Raw genomic sequence first — 18,167 nt, 5'->3', positions numbered from 1 at the left:
AATTGTTATATTATGTAAATTATTATTTTTATGTAAATTGTTATATTATGCACATTGTTATATTACACAAATTTCTATATTATGTAAATGTACGAAGCAATGTTCTGATGTTCATAAACATTTATGTATTGGAGTAGAAGCTAATGTCTTGCTCATCCACTTCAATGTCTCAGCATCTAGTTTTAGAAAAGGTAATTGTTTCTTTCAAAGATATCATTTCATACTGTTAAATACCATGTAAAAGCCTGTAAAAAGGATTGCTCTATGCGCTATCGCGTAATTGATTGCACGGCCTTTACCCAGCGGTTACGTTGGAGTTACTGTGGTTGTGATTAGCTCGTGATTTAGGTTGGTGTGGTGGCGGATCGAGGTTATTGTCTTTCTAGCCACAGCAAATATCTGGATCATAGTCCAATTGGGGATATAAGTGTGGATCTGTGTGCTGTGTGGTATACTTACGAAATAGTGTATGCACGTAGTAGCAAATGGATAATACGCTGTGTAAAATCTTTAATGATTTTGCTTTTGAACACATAGCTTCTATGGGAAGGGTGTTGAAAGAAAAGATTTGTGGAAGTGGTATGAAACTAGACTCAAGTGATAATTTTGCTATTTTTTTCCACATTATCTACATATTTTTGTTGAATTTTAAAATTATTTGCATAAGTAAAATAAATGAACAACAGAATAAAATTTTAGCTTCATATAATTAAAAATAATTCAAAATAAAATTAATTTAAAGATACACAGAAGCCAAATCCAATAGTTTCATTCTAAGCAATCTTATGCTAACAGTTTAACATCATTTGCTTAATTTCACCCAATTTAGTGTAGAACCACAACAGCTTTTCTGTTCCGCAAAAACACATTAAGCTCGCATGACTTGAGATTTAAGTGAAACAAAGATGTAGGCCATCAACAATAAGGAAATCGAGTTGAAAATCCTCCTTCCTCATCTAGATCCCCGATACTTGATGCCCAGAGCTATCAAAATACAATCATGCATCTTAGAAGGCTACAAATCATCCTCCCAATCATCCTCATCTTTCAGAGAAAAGCGAGAGAAAACGTAACGACTTTCAGACATCCGTTTCTCGGGAAGGAAGATGAGGATGAAGATGGTGCGGGGTGGGATGGATAAAGATTGATGAGAAGACGCTTCCCTTTTCTTCGAGTTACCTCTCGGACCGATCCATCAATGATTTTTATTAGTGTCCAATCCCTCCACACCACTTCCTCGGACGGGCTCCACTGAGCTGCTGCTTTCATAAGACAGACTGGAATTTGTCGCCAGGCTAAGAAAATACCAGCCCTTGCCTCTTGAAAGATTAAAGTTTTCTTATAAAATATTGATTACAGCGTGTGAACGGAGGATAACGAAATGATTGAATGTGTGGGTTTTAGATGAAAGCAACAGGTACATTGAAAGAAAATAAAAGTTCCATTTCGAGAGTCTTTTGAAATCCAGTTGAAGAATTATAGTCCTGGCAGTGCTTGTATAGTGATGTTTTTTCCCATCACTCATAGCAGTAGGATAGCGAGATTTCTAATGCATTAATTTCTGAAAAATAGCATCATCATCAAACATTTTAATTAACTTTTTAATAGTTATTTTTATTATAATATTTTATTTTTTTAAAACTGATCTTGGATATTTTCCTTTTGCTGATGTTATATCTGTTATTAGTTAATCTTTCCAAGCGATACTTTTAAGACCATTTTTTGTGGAAATGTATAAGTTTAGAAACGTTATAAATAACAGGGGGTCGCATAAGTGTTGCGACATTCTTCTAAGGGAGTTAGTGTTTTTCATCGGGATAAAAACTGTACTGGGACCTATGATTAGAAATGTCGTCATATACCGTTAGGGGCGCTTTTCTTTCATGAACTATTTCTGCAATTGTAGCAGTTAAATAAAAAACAGTAACACCGTATGTAATTTCAGTTAAGAGCAGTCTGGGAAAAAATAATAGTAATCCGTTTAAATAAAATAAACAAATACCTACTCAAAAAATTTCATTTGAAAATTTTGATATGGAGAAGGAAATATTACTTCGCTGTTTTTTAATTATCTGGCATCATTTGATGCCATATTTTTTTACTAATTTTGAAACATTGGAAAAAAAGCTATCGATATGCAACAAATCACACATTTCTGCCTCTTCTATTTTTCTTTAACTGGTATTTTAAATCATTGGGAATCCCGAATTTAAATACAACAGTAGAAATAAAAAATGTTAATTCATTACTGAAATGTTTAAATTTTATAACTATTCAATATTTTTTTCTATTAGGATAATTCTTCAATAGCTTTGGTAAGTGTGTCTTTGCATAAGCGATGAGCAATCGCGAAAGAAAAAAAAGAGCTATTTTAAACGCTTAACAGGCTTTCATTGTTAGAGTAAGTCAAAGTTCTAATTAAAAGTAGTGAAACTTTATTAGAACAAATAGAATTAACATCATACGTTTGTTCGTAACGGAATCTATAATCGGAATCGTATTTTGCTCTGTTTTTTGTACGGAGTGAAAATAGCTGTTTAAAAAAAAGAATAGTAATATAAATACTGTTAAAATATTTAGAAAATATGGAGAATAATGAAGATTCATGTGAAGAGAAAAGGAAAAATTAATAAAAAAATTACTTTAAAAAAATTTTTTTTTTATTTATCTGAAAAAGAAACTCTGAAAATCGGGAAAAAAATAAGGTAGTTTAGCATTGAGTAGCGTAGTATTGTAAATAAATAATTTAGCTGAAAATCCGGACAAACAGAAAACATATAATCTCTTCATCAGCTCGCACTATAATATCAGCGAAAAGGAGGGCTTTCTAATATTGTATCAATATAGTCAATACAAAATATATCGATACAATAGTGTGTGGAGCACTCAAAAAAATTGAAACGAAAATGGAACATCTTAAGTAAAAAATATATACGAAATAAAACATATTAAACAAAAACAGAAAATAAAATGTAAAGAAAATACAGAAGAAAACACGTAAGGGAATCTACACAGCGAGGAGCGAATTCAAATAAACTTACGCTTACCGGAATGTTTAAAGAATAATTTAAAATATATTCGTAATAAGATTGAGAGGTTACAAAATATGAAAACAGATGCATAAAAAAAGTAATCTCTTATGGCACGTTCTTACTGAAGCTCGTTTAATTTGGCAGTTACCTTGGATTGGTCAGAAAATGTATGTGCGCAAGGTACTTATACTGGATAATTTAAAGTTTGTAATTAATAAGGTTGATATTTAACTATGCAGTGGATAATAAATAAATATTAAATATATATATATATATATATATATATATATATATATATATATATATATATATATATATATATATATATATACACCTGGGCACACTTATAAACATACAGCCAATAGAAAAGAGTTAAAAGATGGAATTAGACTAATCGATGTTAATTTAGACTGAAGAACCAATTAGAATCTAAATTTATCTCCATGATTAAGTCTCTTAAAGAAAGTTTATATATAACATTTATATAGATCGATTATTTTGCATGGCAGCGAAACTTGGGAGCTTAATAAAGCAGGAGAAAATAGATTATTCCCTTTTGAAAGAAAAATCCTTTAGTCAATTTTTGGAGCAGTGGAAAAAAAATACATGGTGAAATTTATGTAACCATAAAATGTATAAGCCGACCAGGTGGCCGAGTGGTTAGAGTGTCTGAATGAGGAGCCATTGGCAGCGGGTTCGAATCCTGCTCAGGGCATGAATGTTTCTTTCTCTCTCTGTGTTCTATGTCCTTTTCTCTTTGTGTGATTGTGACCCGCCCTATAAATGGGTTTGTGGTTGTGTGACGTTGGCGACGCTGCTCCACCGCCGTGGCTTCACCACAGGTGGCCACTGGGTAACGAGAAGAGAGTAACAGTTCTGGTATTTCTGTGGCTAATGGGACAAACCCCAAGTGCCGCCATTAAAAAAAAATTTATAATAAATATAGGCAACTGAACATTTTGAGAGTTATTAAGATATACAGGATCAGAAGGTTAGGACATATTTTTCATTGTGAAGATTTCAATCCAGCAAATTTTCGAAGATTAATCGTACAAGGAAGAAGGGGAGACCGGCAACAATGTGGTTGCTATGTGTGGAGAGGGATCTAAAACTATTGGGAGTGAATAGACGGAGAAATCAGCAGTAAAATTTTACCTTAAAAAACAAATAAATATATTTATTAAAAGTTTATTTTATACATTTAAAATTTTTGCTTTATTTTAAATCAAACATTTATTTGATCAAAACCCTGATACACTTTGAACTTAAATTAAAATGTTACATTGAATGTGTAGAAAATAACTGATTTCGTTTATTAAAACTTGTCTTTGTATTTCAGAATAACCCAGGGATTAATTAAATATATTTCTATGATTCTTCGGGAACGTATTTTCTCGGAATTAAAAGATATACAGTATTTTAAAGTGTATTTTAGAGAGAAACTCACACTCTCTTAGCTACTTAGCTGTATGTTTCAATTAATTTTAATTAAGAAAAACAATTTCATTAGAATATACAATTTCGTTACCGTAGGAATGTAGTATTCAGAATGTTTTCTGAGTTTAGATTTAGCACTTAAACAATGAAATAACTACTTTTTTAAAGAGTTTTTCGGTTTTTTTCTGTTAAATTTTTTTAAAGCAACAAAGAAGGAATTCATTAGTTTAGGCTCACAAAAATAATTGTTTATTTTATTTGTGTCTTAGTATATTAAAATTATTTAAACCAAATTTTAAGACAACAAGTGGTATCACGGCTTTGGTTGATTTCGGATTACCTTTATAGCTAGTTGACTTGCACAGTTGCTGGATTTTGAAATAAGTTACAAAGTATTGTCTTAGTACTAAGTTGGCAGATATGCATTTTAATTTAAATTTAAAATACAATTAGTTTCGGCTTGTTTTTATCTACTTTAAGGCTATGGTAATAAATTAATTAATTAATTAATAATTAATAATAATAATCTTAATAAATTAATTAAAAAAGATGTCTTTATGACAGGAGCGGACATTTGAAACAAAAACTTTCAAATGATAGATAAATATAAATGAAAAGGGGGCTCGCGTGTTAGTGATGAAAATTTCATTAACTATAGAAGTGATCTCTTTCGGGAATTTGAATTAAATGAAAGAGAGTGTACCATACTTACCGTGCAAATAAATAATAATCATATATGTTAGCATTTAAAGCGAATGTAAAGCCCTGCTAAGATTGCTGAATAAAAAAGTAAATAAATGAGCAGTAGTATTGTTTTTAGTGGTAAAATGATGGAGCTATTTATTGTCAAACATTTGCTGCTGATGGCGAGCACTAAATAAAATATCAGTTAGCAAAGGATGTAAAAGCATAAGAGAAATGCGTACATAAATATCGTATCTGCCAAGACTCAAGGTGAGCAAACAACATTATCCCAATTATATCAATGCTGCTGTTGATGAAATAAGTGGAGGTATTTAAATATTTGAGGCTAGTGACATCGGTGAGGCTAGTGTGTGCACAAAGGAATGGTGTAATCACCTAGCTATAATATAAATCATACTACTTCTACGTTGCTCTGTTTTAGTAGCATCATTGCTAGCTCAACTTTATAGCTACCTTAAATGCTTTATGCGAACTGGTTAATTAGTCCTATGGAATTTGTGGTGTACTTTTCTTATTTTATCTTCTAAAATTGAAGGGCTTCTCTTCTATGCTTACTATATTGTGTTCACTATAGAACATATCTGCTTCTTATCTGGTTAATCTGTTTGGAGTGAAAATTTTATTTAATATTGATAATTTTTTTTACAAAAATTAGCTAAATTCTAATAATATCATTAATTTATCACAAAATATTAATATTCAACTTATTTGAAATTACATCCGTTACTTATCTTCAGGAGATAATTCTTATAGTAATTATTAAATATTATATTTTTTAGGAATAAATGCATAGTTAGATGTTTTAAAGAATGAATGAAATATTATATATTTTAAAATAAAATATTGTATACCTTTTAAAAATAATTAATTTTACAATTATTGAGTTATATTTTTATATTTGAAGATGAATTTATAAGAAGAATTTATTAATATTATAGATGCATAGAGATATGCAAGCTCATTTTTTTATTTTAATAACCATAAGTCATTATTTGTTGATAAATTTGTATTACTATTTTATAAATAGCCATCTTGTTAAATTTGTTATTGCCATTCATCATTATAAACTAACATCCATTAAAATAAAATGATTATATGATAATATTTCGAAATTTAAAAGCTCTAATTGGCAGATTAAAGTCATTGTAACAAGGGATTTTAAATATCTCAATGAAATTTTATGCAATTTCTGTTACGAACAAAAGGTAATTACTTTTAGATGAAATACTAATTCTAAAAATCATAAAGTAGTGTAAAAAGGTTAACGGAAAACAATATTTTTAAAAAGACAATATATATATATATGTGTGTGTAAGTTCAAAATGAAGATAAAACAAAAGAAAATTACAGACATATGAAAAAAGGGGGGTAAAGAAAAATAATGATAAGAAAATAGCAAAACAACTGGGGAAAAAAAGGATAAATAGTTTTCAAAAAATCCGGAAAATAAAAGATATAATCTTTTCATCAGCCCACACGATTATTTCCGCAAAAAAGAGTGCTTTCTGATATTGTATCAATCTAGCCAAAGCTTGTTTTTCTTGATTTTCTTCGTGTTTTTGTATTTATTTTGCTATATATATATATATATATATATATATATATATATATATATATATATATATATATATATATATATATATATATATATATATATATATATATATATATAATTTACTATGAATTAATTCATGCAAGGATAACGCCATTTTTAGCCAAGTGCAAAATAACTCCATTTATTATTTTTTTTCCTTTGAGAGCAGGAACTGAACTTTCGTTCTTCTCCTTGGAAAATGTCGGAAGTACTGTTCATTTAACGTTACCCATTGGGCATCTGCGAACCTAAGTCACGAAGGCGAGAAACATTACTCACGCCACACTGCCACAGATATCCGTTCATAGCTTGAACTGCATTCACACAGTACACAACAGAGAACAATACACAGAGAGGGAAACATTCATGCCCTTAGGCGGGATTCAAACCCGTAGAAGCTGGCATCACAGTTAGGCACGTTGACCGTTACTTATAATAAATCATATACAATGAAATATCTTTTTTTCCTCTGTAATTTCGTTGTCTTATTCACTAATGCAATCTCACGTTTTAAATTAAAAGTCTTAACCCTTTGCCGTTGTATCAGTGCTTTCAGGCACCAATTCATAGTTGCAGGGATGTTGACTGCTTCACTTCCAGATGACTTTAGTTTATTTTATTTCTTTTTTAAACACACAAAAATAAAAAAATATATAAAATATTCTTAAAAAAAATTTTTTTTCAGAAAAAAATTTAATTTTGTTGAGCCCGGTTCACCAAAATGTACCAAAAGAAATTACTTTATTTGGAGGTTTCTGCGCCTGTGGAGACAAATTAAACAACATCGCTCATCCTTTCAACCATTTTAGTTCCTTTAATAGTTAACATAAAAAATATATTTCAATAGTAGAAGCTTTGACATATATTTTGGCACTATCAAAGATTTTAAAAAGGATACTTGTCTAAAAACAATTTTATTTCTATTTATAAAAGACTTAAAGAACCAGTTATTAACAAAATTCTCCTGTAGCTCGTTGTAGAGAAATGCCTTCACAAATATTCTAGCATAAAAACTTACCGCCAAGAGAAAGTTGAGCTGTTCCTTGAGCTGCATCGAAATCATTGGAAACAAAACATTGGATCATTCCTTTGTCATCCCTCTGGACTGAGGTCATATGAAGGACGTCCTTGCTGGGGAATTCAATCCTAGAGCTTGCTCTCAAGGGCTTACCATCTTTCAACCATTCAACTGTGATCACAGGATGGCCGGTTGAGGAGCAATTGAATGTGGCAGATTTTCCCACATCTACACTTTGAGCTTTTGGTATCATTTGTACGGAAAGAGGTGCTAAAAGAAAATAAATTTATATTCTACAAAAGTTGATCATTTTAGAATTGAATAAAGTTTTCGCGAAACAGTTTAAGGAATTAAAATAAATAAAAATATGTATGGAACAATGAGTTAATTAAGGTATTTAATGGTGAGCATAAAACAATCGTAGGAACTGCTGCCACTGTTTTGAGAGTTCAAATTAACCTGACTTTTTGTTTTACTTCTCCAAATTTATATATATATATATATATATATATATATATATATATATATATATATATATATATATATATATATATATATATATATATATATATATATATATATATATATATATATATATATATATATATATATATATATATATATATATATATAAGGAAAATTACAGACATATGAAAAAAAGGGGAGGAAAGAAAAATAATAATAAAAAAATAACAAACAACTGGGAGAAAAAAAGAAAGATAAATTTTTTTTCAAAAATCCGAAAAAAAGATATAATCTTTTCATTAGTTCTCGCGATGATATCCGCAAAAAAGAGTGCCTTCTAATGTATCAATATCAGCACTCAGGCACTCTTTTTTGCGGATATAATGGTGTGGGCTGATGAAAAGATTATATCTTATTTTTCCGGATTTTTAAAATGTTTTTATCCTTTTTTTCCCAGTTTGTTATTTTTTTTTATTATTTTTCCTACCCTCCCTTTTCTCATAACAGCTTCAAAGTTTTAATGAAAGCGTATGTTTAATCGATACAAGCAGAATGAGATGAAATTTTAAGTGAGAATTTTTTTAAATATTATTCATAATTGTTAATAATATGAGTATATATTGGATTCTTTCTTAATATAACCTGTAAAATCTAGCACCTCAAAATCGTTTCATCTTGTTGATGGCCCATCATGATTGGACTGAAAATCTCATGGTAAAGTTCCTTATTTAACAAAAAAAAATATGTGTGTCTATTTAAATGTTGTCAAGTTAAAAAATATCTTGTTCTTTGGGCATACTATTCTGAATTTTCATGTTCTCTTTACATAATGATCTAAAATTTCGATGACGTGTGTTACCATGAATCGAAGTCACTCCTTTTCCTAATATTGCTCAAATCTCTGTATTCATTGCACTTTGCATACTCTCCAATGGTTCTTGACCTTCATCATTAGCGGAAAGAGACGGTTCCTTGAAATCAGAAAGCAACAGGTACTGCATACTACTGCATACTTGTTTTGTCACTTTGTTAAATACGTGGCCATGTATATATATATATATATATATATATATATATATATATATATATATATATATATATATATATATATATATATATATATATATATATATATATATATATATATATATATATATATATATATATATATATATATATATATATATATATATATATATATATATATATATATATATATACCGAAGAGCCATTACATTATGACCACCCTCTATCTATAACAATGGGCTCACTCAGGTTTTCATGGTTTCTCGCACAGGAGCAATGTTTTCATGGGGCACATTAGGACCCATAATCCTCATAGAACAATCCTTGACGTCTGTAAGCCACTTGAACATAGTTGCAGACCAGGTTCACCCAGTGATGGCAACAGTTTTTCCAGCGGGGGATGGTGTTTACCAACAGGATAATGCACCATGTCATAAGGGTCGAATCGTCATGGATTGGTTCGAGGAACATTCCAGTGACTTTCAAGCTCCCATTCTAACCATGCTCCCATTCCATGGGAGAATTCTTCTGACCTTGTTGATCATAAGCCAATTTAAATTCCAGTATTCAATCGACACTTTTAGTACAGGAAATATCATTATAGGCACGTTATAAAAAGAGATACAGTCAAAAGTGAAGCCAATTCAGTCAATCCTACAATATCTAATATTATTATTTAAATAATTTGGATTAAATTATTAATTACTTACATTATTTAATTAATTAATTTATTTATTTATTTAAATAAGAGTTGAGAGTTAAGGAAGATTAAATATGGTTATATATTTATAAAAGAAAGAACATTTAAGAGTTATGTTAAATTCTTGAATTCATATAATTAATATTTTTTTTGGAAATGATACACTTCGATGCTCCTGAATTGTTGGATATGATATGTTTCGATAATTTTTTTAAAAATATACTTGTGTATTTTAGCTGCATTCAAAAACAAGACAGGAACGACAAAACATGACCATGACTACTAAATATATTGGTTGTAAATAAAGTCATTACCTCAACTAAAGTATTTTGATGACTAAATAAAATTCAGTATATACTAAAAGAGGATGTTATTAAATATGTATTTAGCAAAGAACAACCTTTCTCAAGTATGTATCACTGTGCTCTAAAAATGCGAAATCAATAATTAAGACATGCCGGCCAGGTGGCCGAGCGGTTAGCACGCCGGACTGCGAAGCCAATGGCTGAGGGTTCGAATCCCGCTCTGGGCATGCATGTTTCTCTCTCTCTGTGTTATCCTCTGTTGTGTGTGATGTGTGAATGTGGCCCACCCTAAAAACGGATTTGTGGCAGTGTCGCGTGGGTAATGTTTCTCGCCTCCGTGACTTTGGTTCACAGGTGCCCACTGGGTAACGTGAAATGAGTAACGATTCCGACATCTTCTAAGGCGAAGAATAATGTTCAGTGTCTGCCATTTGAAAAAAATAATAATTAAGTCGTAAAATCGAAAGTTTTTATCATTTATCGTCAAGGTATTATGCTTCAAAAAAAAACTCTCTTTAAAAGGTGAGTACGTAGATTTTTTTTATCCACAATCATTAGGAAAAACATTCTCAAGTTACCAAATCAGAAAACTACCAATGCAATATCTTAATTTACATACATTGCATATTTACAACCTTCCCCAAATTTCCAACTCGCAGTAAACTGAGAAAATTATAACCATTTTTCAGCTTTAAGAAGACGCAGAGAAATTATTCAAAAAGGAGAAGTCAAGGAGTAACGAAAAATCACTTTTAATTAATCTCCGTGTTCGTCTTTTCGTAACCTAAAACGCGCCACCAAGACCTCTCAAATTCCCGCCATTTATCGTGCACGGTCAGTACTTCGTAATTCGGTGGTACTTGTTTACAAGGTTCCGATGTCTCGCGGCGTTACCGAAACTGCGGATTCGTTCAGAAAGGGGTTTTCGGAAAATCATTTAATATGCAGCCAATATCTATGGTGCTGCTTCGATGGGTTTGTGGCAGCTGTGTTCATTTACATGCTGGAGTGTGTGTGGGGGAATGGAAAGTGTACTTGCGATGAATCAACGATGTTTGAAATGCAGGGGGTCAATCTGTTATTGAGAAATTGATTAATGAGCATGTTATGTGGTAATAAGAGGTTTCCCTTTCGAGTAAAATTTAGATTATAGTGAAACGCGAAATTGGAAACAATTCAATATTGAGTTAAATTAAAAATGATATCGATGTTGTAAACATGCGATACGAATGACTAGGGAATGTTATTAAATTGCATTCAATATCGAATTTCGATAAATGCTGATGTCTTAAATGTTATCCCTTTTTTCGTATTTGCTCAAACACTTGGTTATATAGTTATTAATAGATATGTTGAGTAGGATTTTTTTTTAAATTTATGAAAATGGTATAAATGTTTGACATCGAATAGTTTTGAGTGAACTATGCTCTAAATTATAAAATTTCGTTGATGTTTCTCTGTTTTTACAAAAAAATAATATTTTTTTCCTAAATTTTTGTGTGAATAATTATGAAAATCCAAGAAACCTTTCGATTTTCACTTTTCATAGTTCAATAAACAATTTCTGCAACATTGAATAAATTTGCCCCTTTCAAGACCGAAAATAATTACAGTATTAGTAAATATTACATTTTTAAACATCTACATTTAAAAAAAAGGCTTTTTGGGATTGTTCCGTCAAAGAATTTTAAATTTTCATACGAGCAGCACTTTAAGTGATTACATACATGTTCTGATATTACGTACTCTCTTATTGATATACATTGTATATATATTATGAATTTGTACTTGTACAATTGCGCAATTAAATGTCTTAGGCAGAATATTTTTGCTTGTTATTTTTAAATGTGCTTTTAAATAGCTATCTAATAAATGTTTATTTGTTTTGTGTAAAATTTAAGTTTTTTAGCTGTTATTTCTATATTTTGATTTTACATTAATTATTCGGTTATGTTTTGTAAAATTATTTTAATTGAAAAGTTTCCATTTCAGTTCTTCTTCCTATGGTGAGAAAATAAACTATGCTGAAATTAATCAACATTTTAGGAATTGGAAAAACTAATGAATTTGCTAGTAAATACTTTAAAAGTATTTCAAATAGATAAATAAAAATATATTGCAAAGATAAATTCCTGCTGAATAACTTGCTTACTGATGCTGTTATTATTCGTGATTATGTTCATTAATGCATTTTTATTTGAAACTTACATGCCATTACCTGACCAAATTATTATAATAATTATAATACCATTAGTAAGGAATAGTATGTTTTTTTGAATGGATATTATTAAACGGATATTTTTCAAATGTTTCCAAGGTAAAGAAATATTTCGTATTTCGTTATTCTAGTTTCGTCAAATTAAGAATTACTTTCAAAGATTTGAGGTAGTATAAGGTAGTGAGGTTCTGAATTGAGAAAACATTTTTGTCATATATTTGAGAGTTTGTGCTTCGCCTGACAAGAACGTCATGACATGATTCGTCCCGAAATCACATGATTCTTATAATTAACAAAATACAACTGAACTGCTGAATCGACAAAAGTGAGAGTTTTATTTCAGAGAGTGCAGTAAGTTTATAAAATAATGAATTCTTGCTTTTTCATATCGTTAAATCATTGGAAAAATATTTTTATATGAAATTTTTCTGTACTGTGTTAAATAATATTAATGTCTGATGAAATTTTGAGGAAAAGAGCAATCCCCTCTAGGAAAAGTTGTCGTAAAATTTTAAAACAAACATTACAAGAAATGCTAATACAAAACGTTGTTGTGGTTTTAAGTCCCCCAGGTCTAAATCTAATATAAAATGTAATTATTTGAAGTATCATAAAACGCACGAGAAGCAATATGTTCTAAAAATAACTCACCTGTGACTAAAATCTCAGTTTCAGCTGAGTCCGATCCCGCAGAGTTATGTACTTTGCATAAGTAATGTCCTGAATCTTCTATTTTAGCTTCTCGAAGCAGAAGTGTTCCATCAAGCTGTAAAAACCTTGTTCCTATCTGTAAAGGTAACATTCTATCTCTGTTCTTTTTCTTGAACCATTCGTAAGTGGGAATAGGAAACCCCTGCGATGCACAGGGGACCTCTAAAGTTTCTCCCTCCGGAACCTTTAATAGACGTTTGCTGTCCGTTATTCGTGGTGCTACGTCTCTAAAGGTCTCTAAAAAAAGAAATTTCTAGATCTATAAAACTGTAAGTTACACAATTCACGATGAAACGTGCTCTGAAATGTAATTTTGTTGTTGAAGTGGTTATAATACGTGAAAGTTAGTTAAAATAAGATAGAGCATTCTTGGTACGATAGTTTTTAATGATTCTCTGCATGATAAAAGCGAATCAATAGGAATGCGAATCAATGAGCCAGTTCATAAATAATCCGATGTATCAATGAGTTAGAGAATTTATAAATCAATGTAACAACAAAAACCAGAGAATCCATGATTCAGTAATTAGTTTATTTGAAAATTCTTTTATTGATTCTCATTTGTTAAGTGGTTGGTTTATTGACTTTATTAATAATAGATTCACTAAAAACATTATTTTGCTTATTCCTGGATCAGCTGACTCATTAATTTGCGTATTTATTAGTTTGCTAACTCTTTGGTTTTCCTTCATAGATTTATTGATCTGATGGTTCATAGATTTATCCATTCATTTATTTGTAGCATGGTTGACATTCTGTTTCGTTTCGTCTTGTGGTTCATTTACTATTCGAGTCTTTAATTCGCTAATTCACTTATTTATTGCTTCGTAGATTTGATTCATTCATTCGTTTATTGATTTAATTGATAGTCATCGTTTGATTGCGGTTACAGCTCATTAAGGTTATTTGCAATCGCAGTTTTAATGAATTACAGTTACTGATGCCTAGTTCTTGTTATTAAGTATCAATGTCGTAGAAATATTTACCGTTTTTAAAATATTTGGAAAAAATGAAAGAATTAAATAACGTAAGAAATAAGATTTAAACAAGCACATTTCATGCTGAATTCTTAATCCAAATTTTTTTTACATGAAATTTTGTTTAGCATTGTCAGAAGCAGTTTAAAATTATTTGCAATCCCTTGTTTGGTTGCAATCCTACGCTGATTGCAACCAAAGAAGCTGTTTGCAACCAAAAACTAGTTCTCGTTGGACTATTGTTAAATAACGTGTTACTACATCAGAAATTGAGATTTATTTAAGTAATACTTGCAGTTAGGTAGTTTTCTGGAGAATAAAATAATTGACAAAACTCGTAAAAAGTTAAAACGTACAGTATTTTTGAAAGCAGGAAGTTTTGCACAATTCCTGGATGTAAAAGCAAACTTCCTCTGACATTAATATTATTTATTAAGTAAGTTTACTGTAACGACTTCAAGTTTTACAAGTTTTAAGTTTAGCTTTTTTTTATAATTCTTGACATCTAAGTTTTGTATTATAAGAAATAATAAATAAAGCACGAATGATGGACATCAAGAGGAAAAAAAATGTTCTTACCTGTTATGAGTAATCTTCCCGATGTTGCACTTCGAACAGTTTCACCTGTTAAACGATGTCTGGTTTCACATCGATATTTCTGATGACCATCAGAGTGATCTGCTCTTCTTATATGAAGCTCGCCAGTCAAAAATATACTAAATCTATCACCTGAAATCAAATTTGTTGGAATAGATTTTTATTAAGGATTTAAACGTTTTAAACATAAGTTGTTCGGTAATCAACGAAAAAATAAAGAAGAATTTTATTTTATTCTCTATAGTTTCGATATTTAATGCCTAGCTCTGAAGAGGTACTGCAACCTTTCAGATGGGAAAAAATATTTTGTAAGAATTTAAACAAGTGACAGTGCTTTTTTTTCTTTCTTTCTTTAGGATATAGGAGGCATGTTCAACTCATACATCAGCTGCGATACATATTCAGTTAATACGTCAAAAGAGATAATACAGGATATACACTCATGGACAAAAAAATTAGCGCACCAAGAAGGAGTCGTCAAATAGAAATTAAATTTTACATACGTAATGACTACTTTGATGTAAGTAAATGATTAGAAAATCAAAGATTATCGTTTTTTTTTTGATTTTCTAATCATTTACTTATATCAAAGTAGTCATTACGCATGTAAAAGGCAATGATATAAAACCAGAAATAATAATGAAGTTATATAAGTTTGAAGTTATATAAGTCTATTGAAGTTATATAAGTTTTCAATTTTAAGAAATATTTCTGAATCATGTTAATTTTTGAATATTTTAAATATGAATTATGTAAAGTCTACTGACACGAGTATTTGTAATTTAAAAACAGATCATGTATGCAATAATAAAAATCTCAAATTTATTCTTTAAGTCCTAGGTTCTTATTAAATTTGCACATTATGTTTCAAAATTAACAAGATTTATTTTATTTGTTTTATACTTCGGAAGTTATCCTTAACTATAAAAGACAATGATATGAAACCAGAAATAATAATGTAAAGTTACCCAAAGGGAAAGAGGCAGTATGACTTTAATTAATTTGGCTCATTATTTCCTATATCTTCACTTTTATTAGAATTTTCCTAGTTAAATTTAATGGAACTTATATTTAATATTATGGATATTTAAAATTATTTGGATACAAGTAATGTTGATTAATATGTGATCAGAAATAATTATTATCATTATTTTAGGAATATGACAAGGATAATGAATGAAACAAGTTATTAGTTATAACGAGGAGAAGTTAAAATATTTTAGAAAACTCAATATTTTTGGAGTTTCCTTTTGAGATATATTGATTTATAAAAATAGCGAGGGCAATAAATAATTATCTTTCTTTTAAAAGAAACTTTTTCAATGAAGAAGCAAATCAATGAACTTTTTCGTTTTGTCTTACTTCAAAAACCATATTTTTGAAGGAAAAATCCTCTTACAGAGGATAAAATCATCGAAATAATTACAATTTAATATCAAAACGAAGCAATTGCATATATCATCACTATTTTGCCAACTTATAAAAATGCTTTTTAAACAATTTGATTGCCAGAACTTAAATGAAATTTGTGTTTTTTTTTTCAAAACATCAGCCAGTTTGTGCTTAAGATTTTCAGTTTTACATGAGAGCTATTTTAACCAGTTTATGACTGGCAATTGCTCATCAAATATGTTCTATTTTTATAGATTTTAAGAAGGAAATAGTCTGACTGAAATTTTGGAACCGGTGAAATTATAATATGCCTTAAATTTTTTGCAATTTAAACTGTGTTACGTTGAATCATAATACACTAAAAAAAAGTATGGTCAAAACTACAAGAATATGGTAAAATTTACCGGAAATACTAAAATGTTCGGTAACTTTTACCAAAACACTTAGGTAATGATTTTTGAAAAAATATCAATGAAATGCGGTTTTGTAATATGTGATAAAATTTTGTAAATGTGGTAGAATTTGACAATTTTATTTTGAAATCTTGGGTCATGGCATAGAACTCATTTATTTGATAACATTTACTTTTCAGTTTTGAATATTTGATAAATAATTGGTAAAAGAAATATAATTTTAAAAACCAGATTTGCAGTTAAAAATGTTACCATAGATATATCGTATGATAGACCGTTACCATGCAATATATTTTGATTTTATAAACCAGAATTATGTGTTTTTTCCCCAGAAGTATCTTTACCATACTGTATGGTTATTTCATTTTTCTGAAACTTAATTTCAAGATACTATGATTAAAACCGAACATGAGCATGGTTCCAATCAAAACCAAAATTAAGAAGCGATCAAATAATAGTTCGAAATACATATAATATAGTCTAATGTTCAACCCTACTTTTTTAAGATTGTAAAGATGCAAGATGGTGTTTTTTTATAGTTATTTGATTTCACAATTTTAAACTAACTCGATATGCAAAATAATTACTGAAAGTGGTGAATTTATCTAATTTTATATTAGTCTTCTTTAAACTTCACCTTTTTAGGTAAGCGTTTGTTTCACGGCGCTTTGTATTTTCCAAATTTTGTGCCGATTCAAATCAAAACGTCGTTTAATAAACTTTCTCAAAGTGCGTAATATTCTTAACTATGGCACAACATAGTCTAGTCTACTCATGTTTTTGTACATAAACCTAACTTTACATAGCTTTAAAAAATTGATTGTTATTAAGTATATTTAAGTGGAGAACTCCTTAACTTGAACTAGACTCGAAAAGAACGTTAAGAAAATGCGCGTAGCTTTATTTTTTAAAGAGTTACCTTTAAATGTGCATTTAGAGAAAGAACATAACTTAAAACGTGTGAGAAAAATATAGACAGTATAAATATGTACAGAAAAAAAATGTTACAATGCCATACCGTATGGTAAAGACGATCTGATTAAAAAAAAACATATTTGTGCTAATAGAACAAAAATATACGGTATTTCAGCCATTCTTCTGCTAAATTTTCCTTTCATATGTTAATCATTCATCACAACGGATTCTGGTTTTTTAAATTGTAGTGCGTATTACCACACATTCAGTATAAATACAAAATACAAAACAAAAAATTAGATATAACCGAATAAATGGTTTTTATGCCATGCTCTAAAGCATCATGATAAAATTATCACATTCACTAAATTTATCACAGATTATAAAAGCATATTTTATTGTTAATTTTCCAAAATCCTTACTGAAGCAACGTAACTCAAACTGTGTTTTTCAGATGTTAAACAATGAGCTCAAAGCTTTCGCAACTTTTTGAAAAGATGTATATTAAATAAACTTCCTTCGATGTTTTAATTGACTACGGATGATCATTATTCCCTAGTTAATTTTTTTCAATATAATATTCTAATAAAATTCAAATGCTAAGCCTAAATTTTTTAATCGAAATTTGTTAATAATACAAACGTGCTTTTTGATCAAAGTTT

The 18,167-nt window shown here is 29.3% G+C and overlaps 1 protein-coding gene across 1 annotated transcript in view; it reads right to left on the bottom strand.

The window, feature by feature from the left end:
• LOC107457170 (cell adhesion molecule Dscam1-like) overlaps positions 1 to 18,167 on the bottom strand; it is a 269,534-nt gene that overhangs the window by 109,879 nt on the left and 141,488 nt on the right. Inside the window, exons 4-6 of the mRNA XM_087165950.1 lie at positions 14,768 to 14,917; positions 13,152 to 13,448; positions 7,787 to 8,056 (exon numbers count right to left, since the gene is read on the bottom strand). Coding sequence (XP_087022076.1) covers positions 7,787 to 8,056; positions 13,152 to 13,448; positions 14,768 to 14,917 — 717 coding nt within the window. The remainder of the gene's footprint in view (positions 1 to 7,786; positions 8,057 to 13,151; positions 13,449 to 14,767; positions 14,918 to 18,167) is intronic.

The sequence above is a fragment of the Parasteatoda tepidariorum genome, chromosome 6 (genome assembly GCF_982258835.1).
Source record: "Parasteatoda tepidariorum strain Cologne lab strain chromosome 6, Ptep-v5.0, whole genome shotgun sequence".
NCBI classification, from domain to species: Eukaryota; Metazoa; Arthropoda; class Arachnida; order Araneae; family Theridiidae; genus Parasteatoda; species Parasteatoda tepidariorum.
The sequence above is the reverse complement of the archived record's forward strand: the minus strand, read 5'-3'. Positions and strand labels throughout refer to the sequence as shown.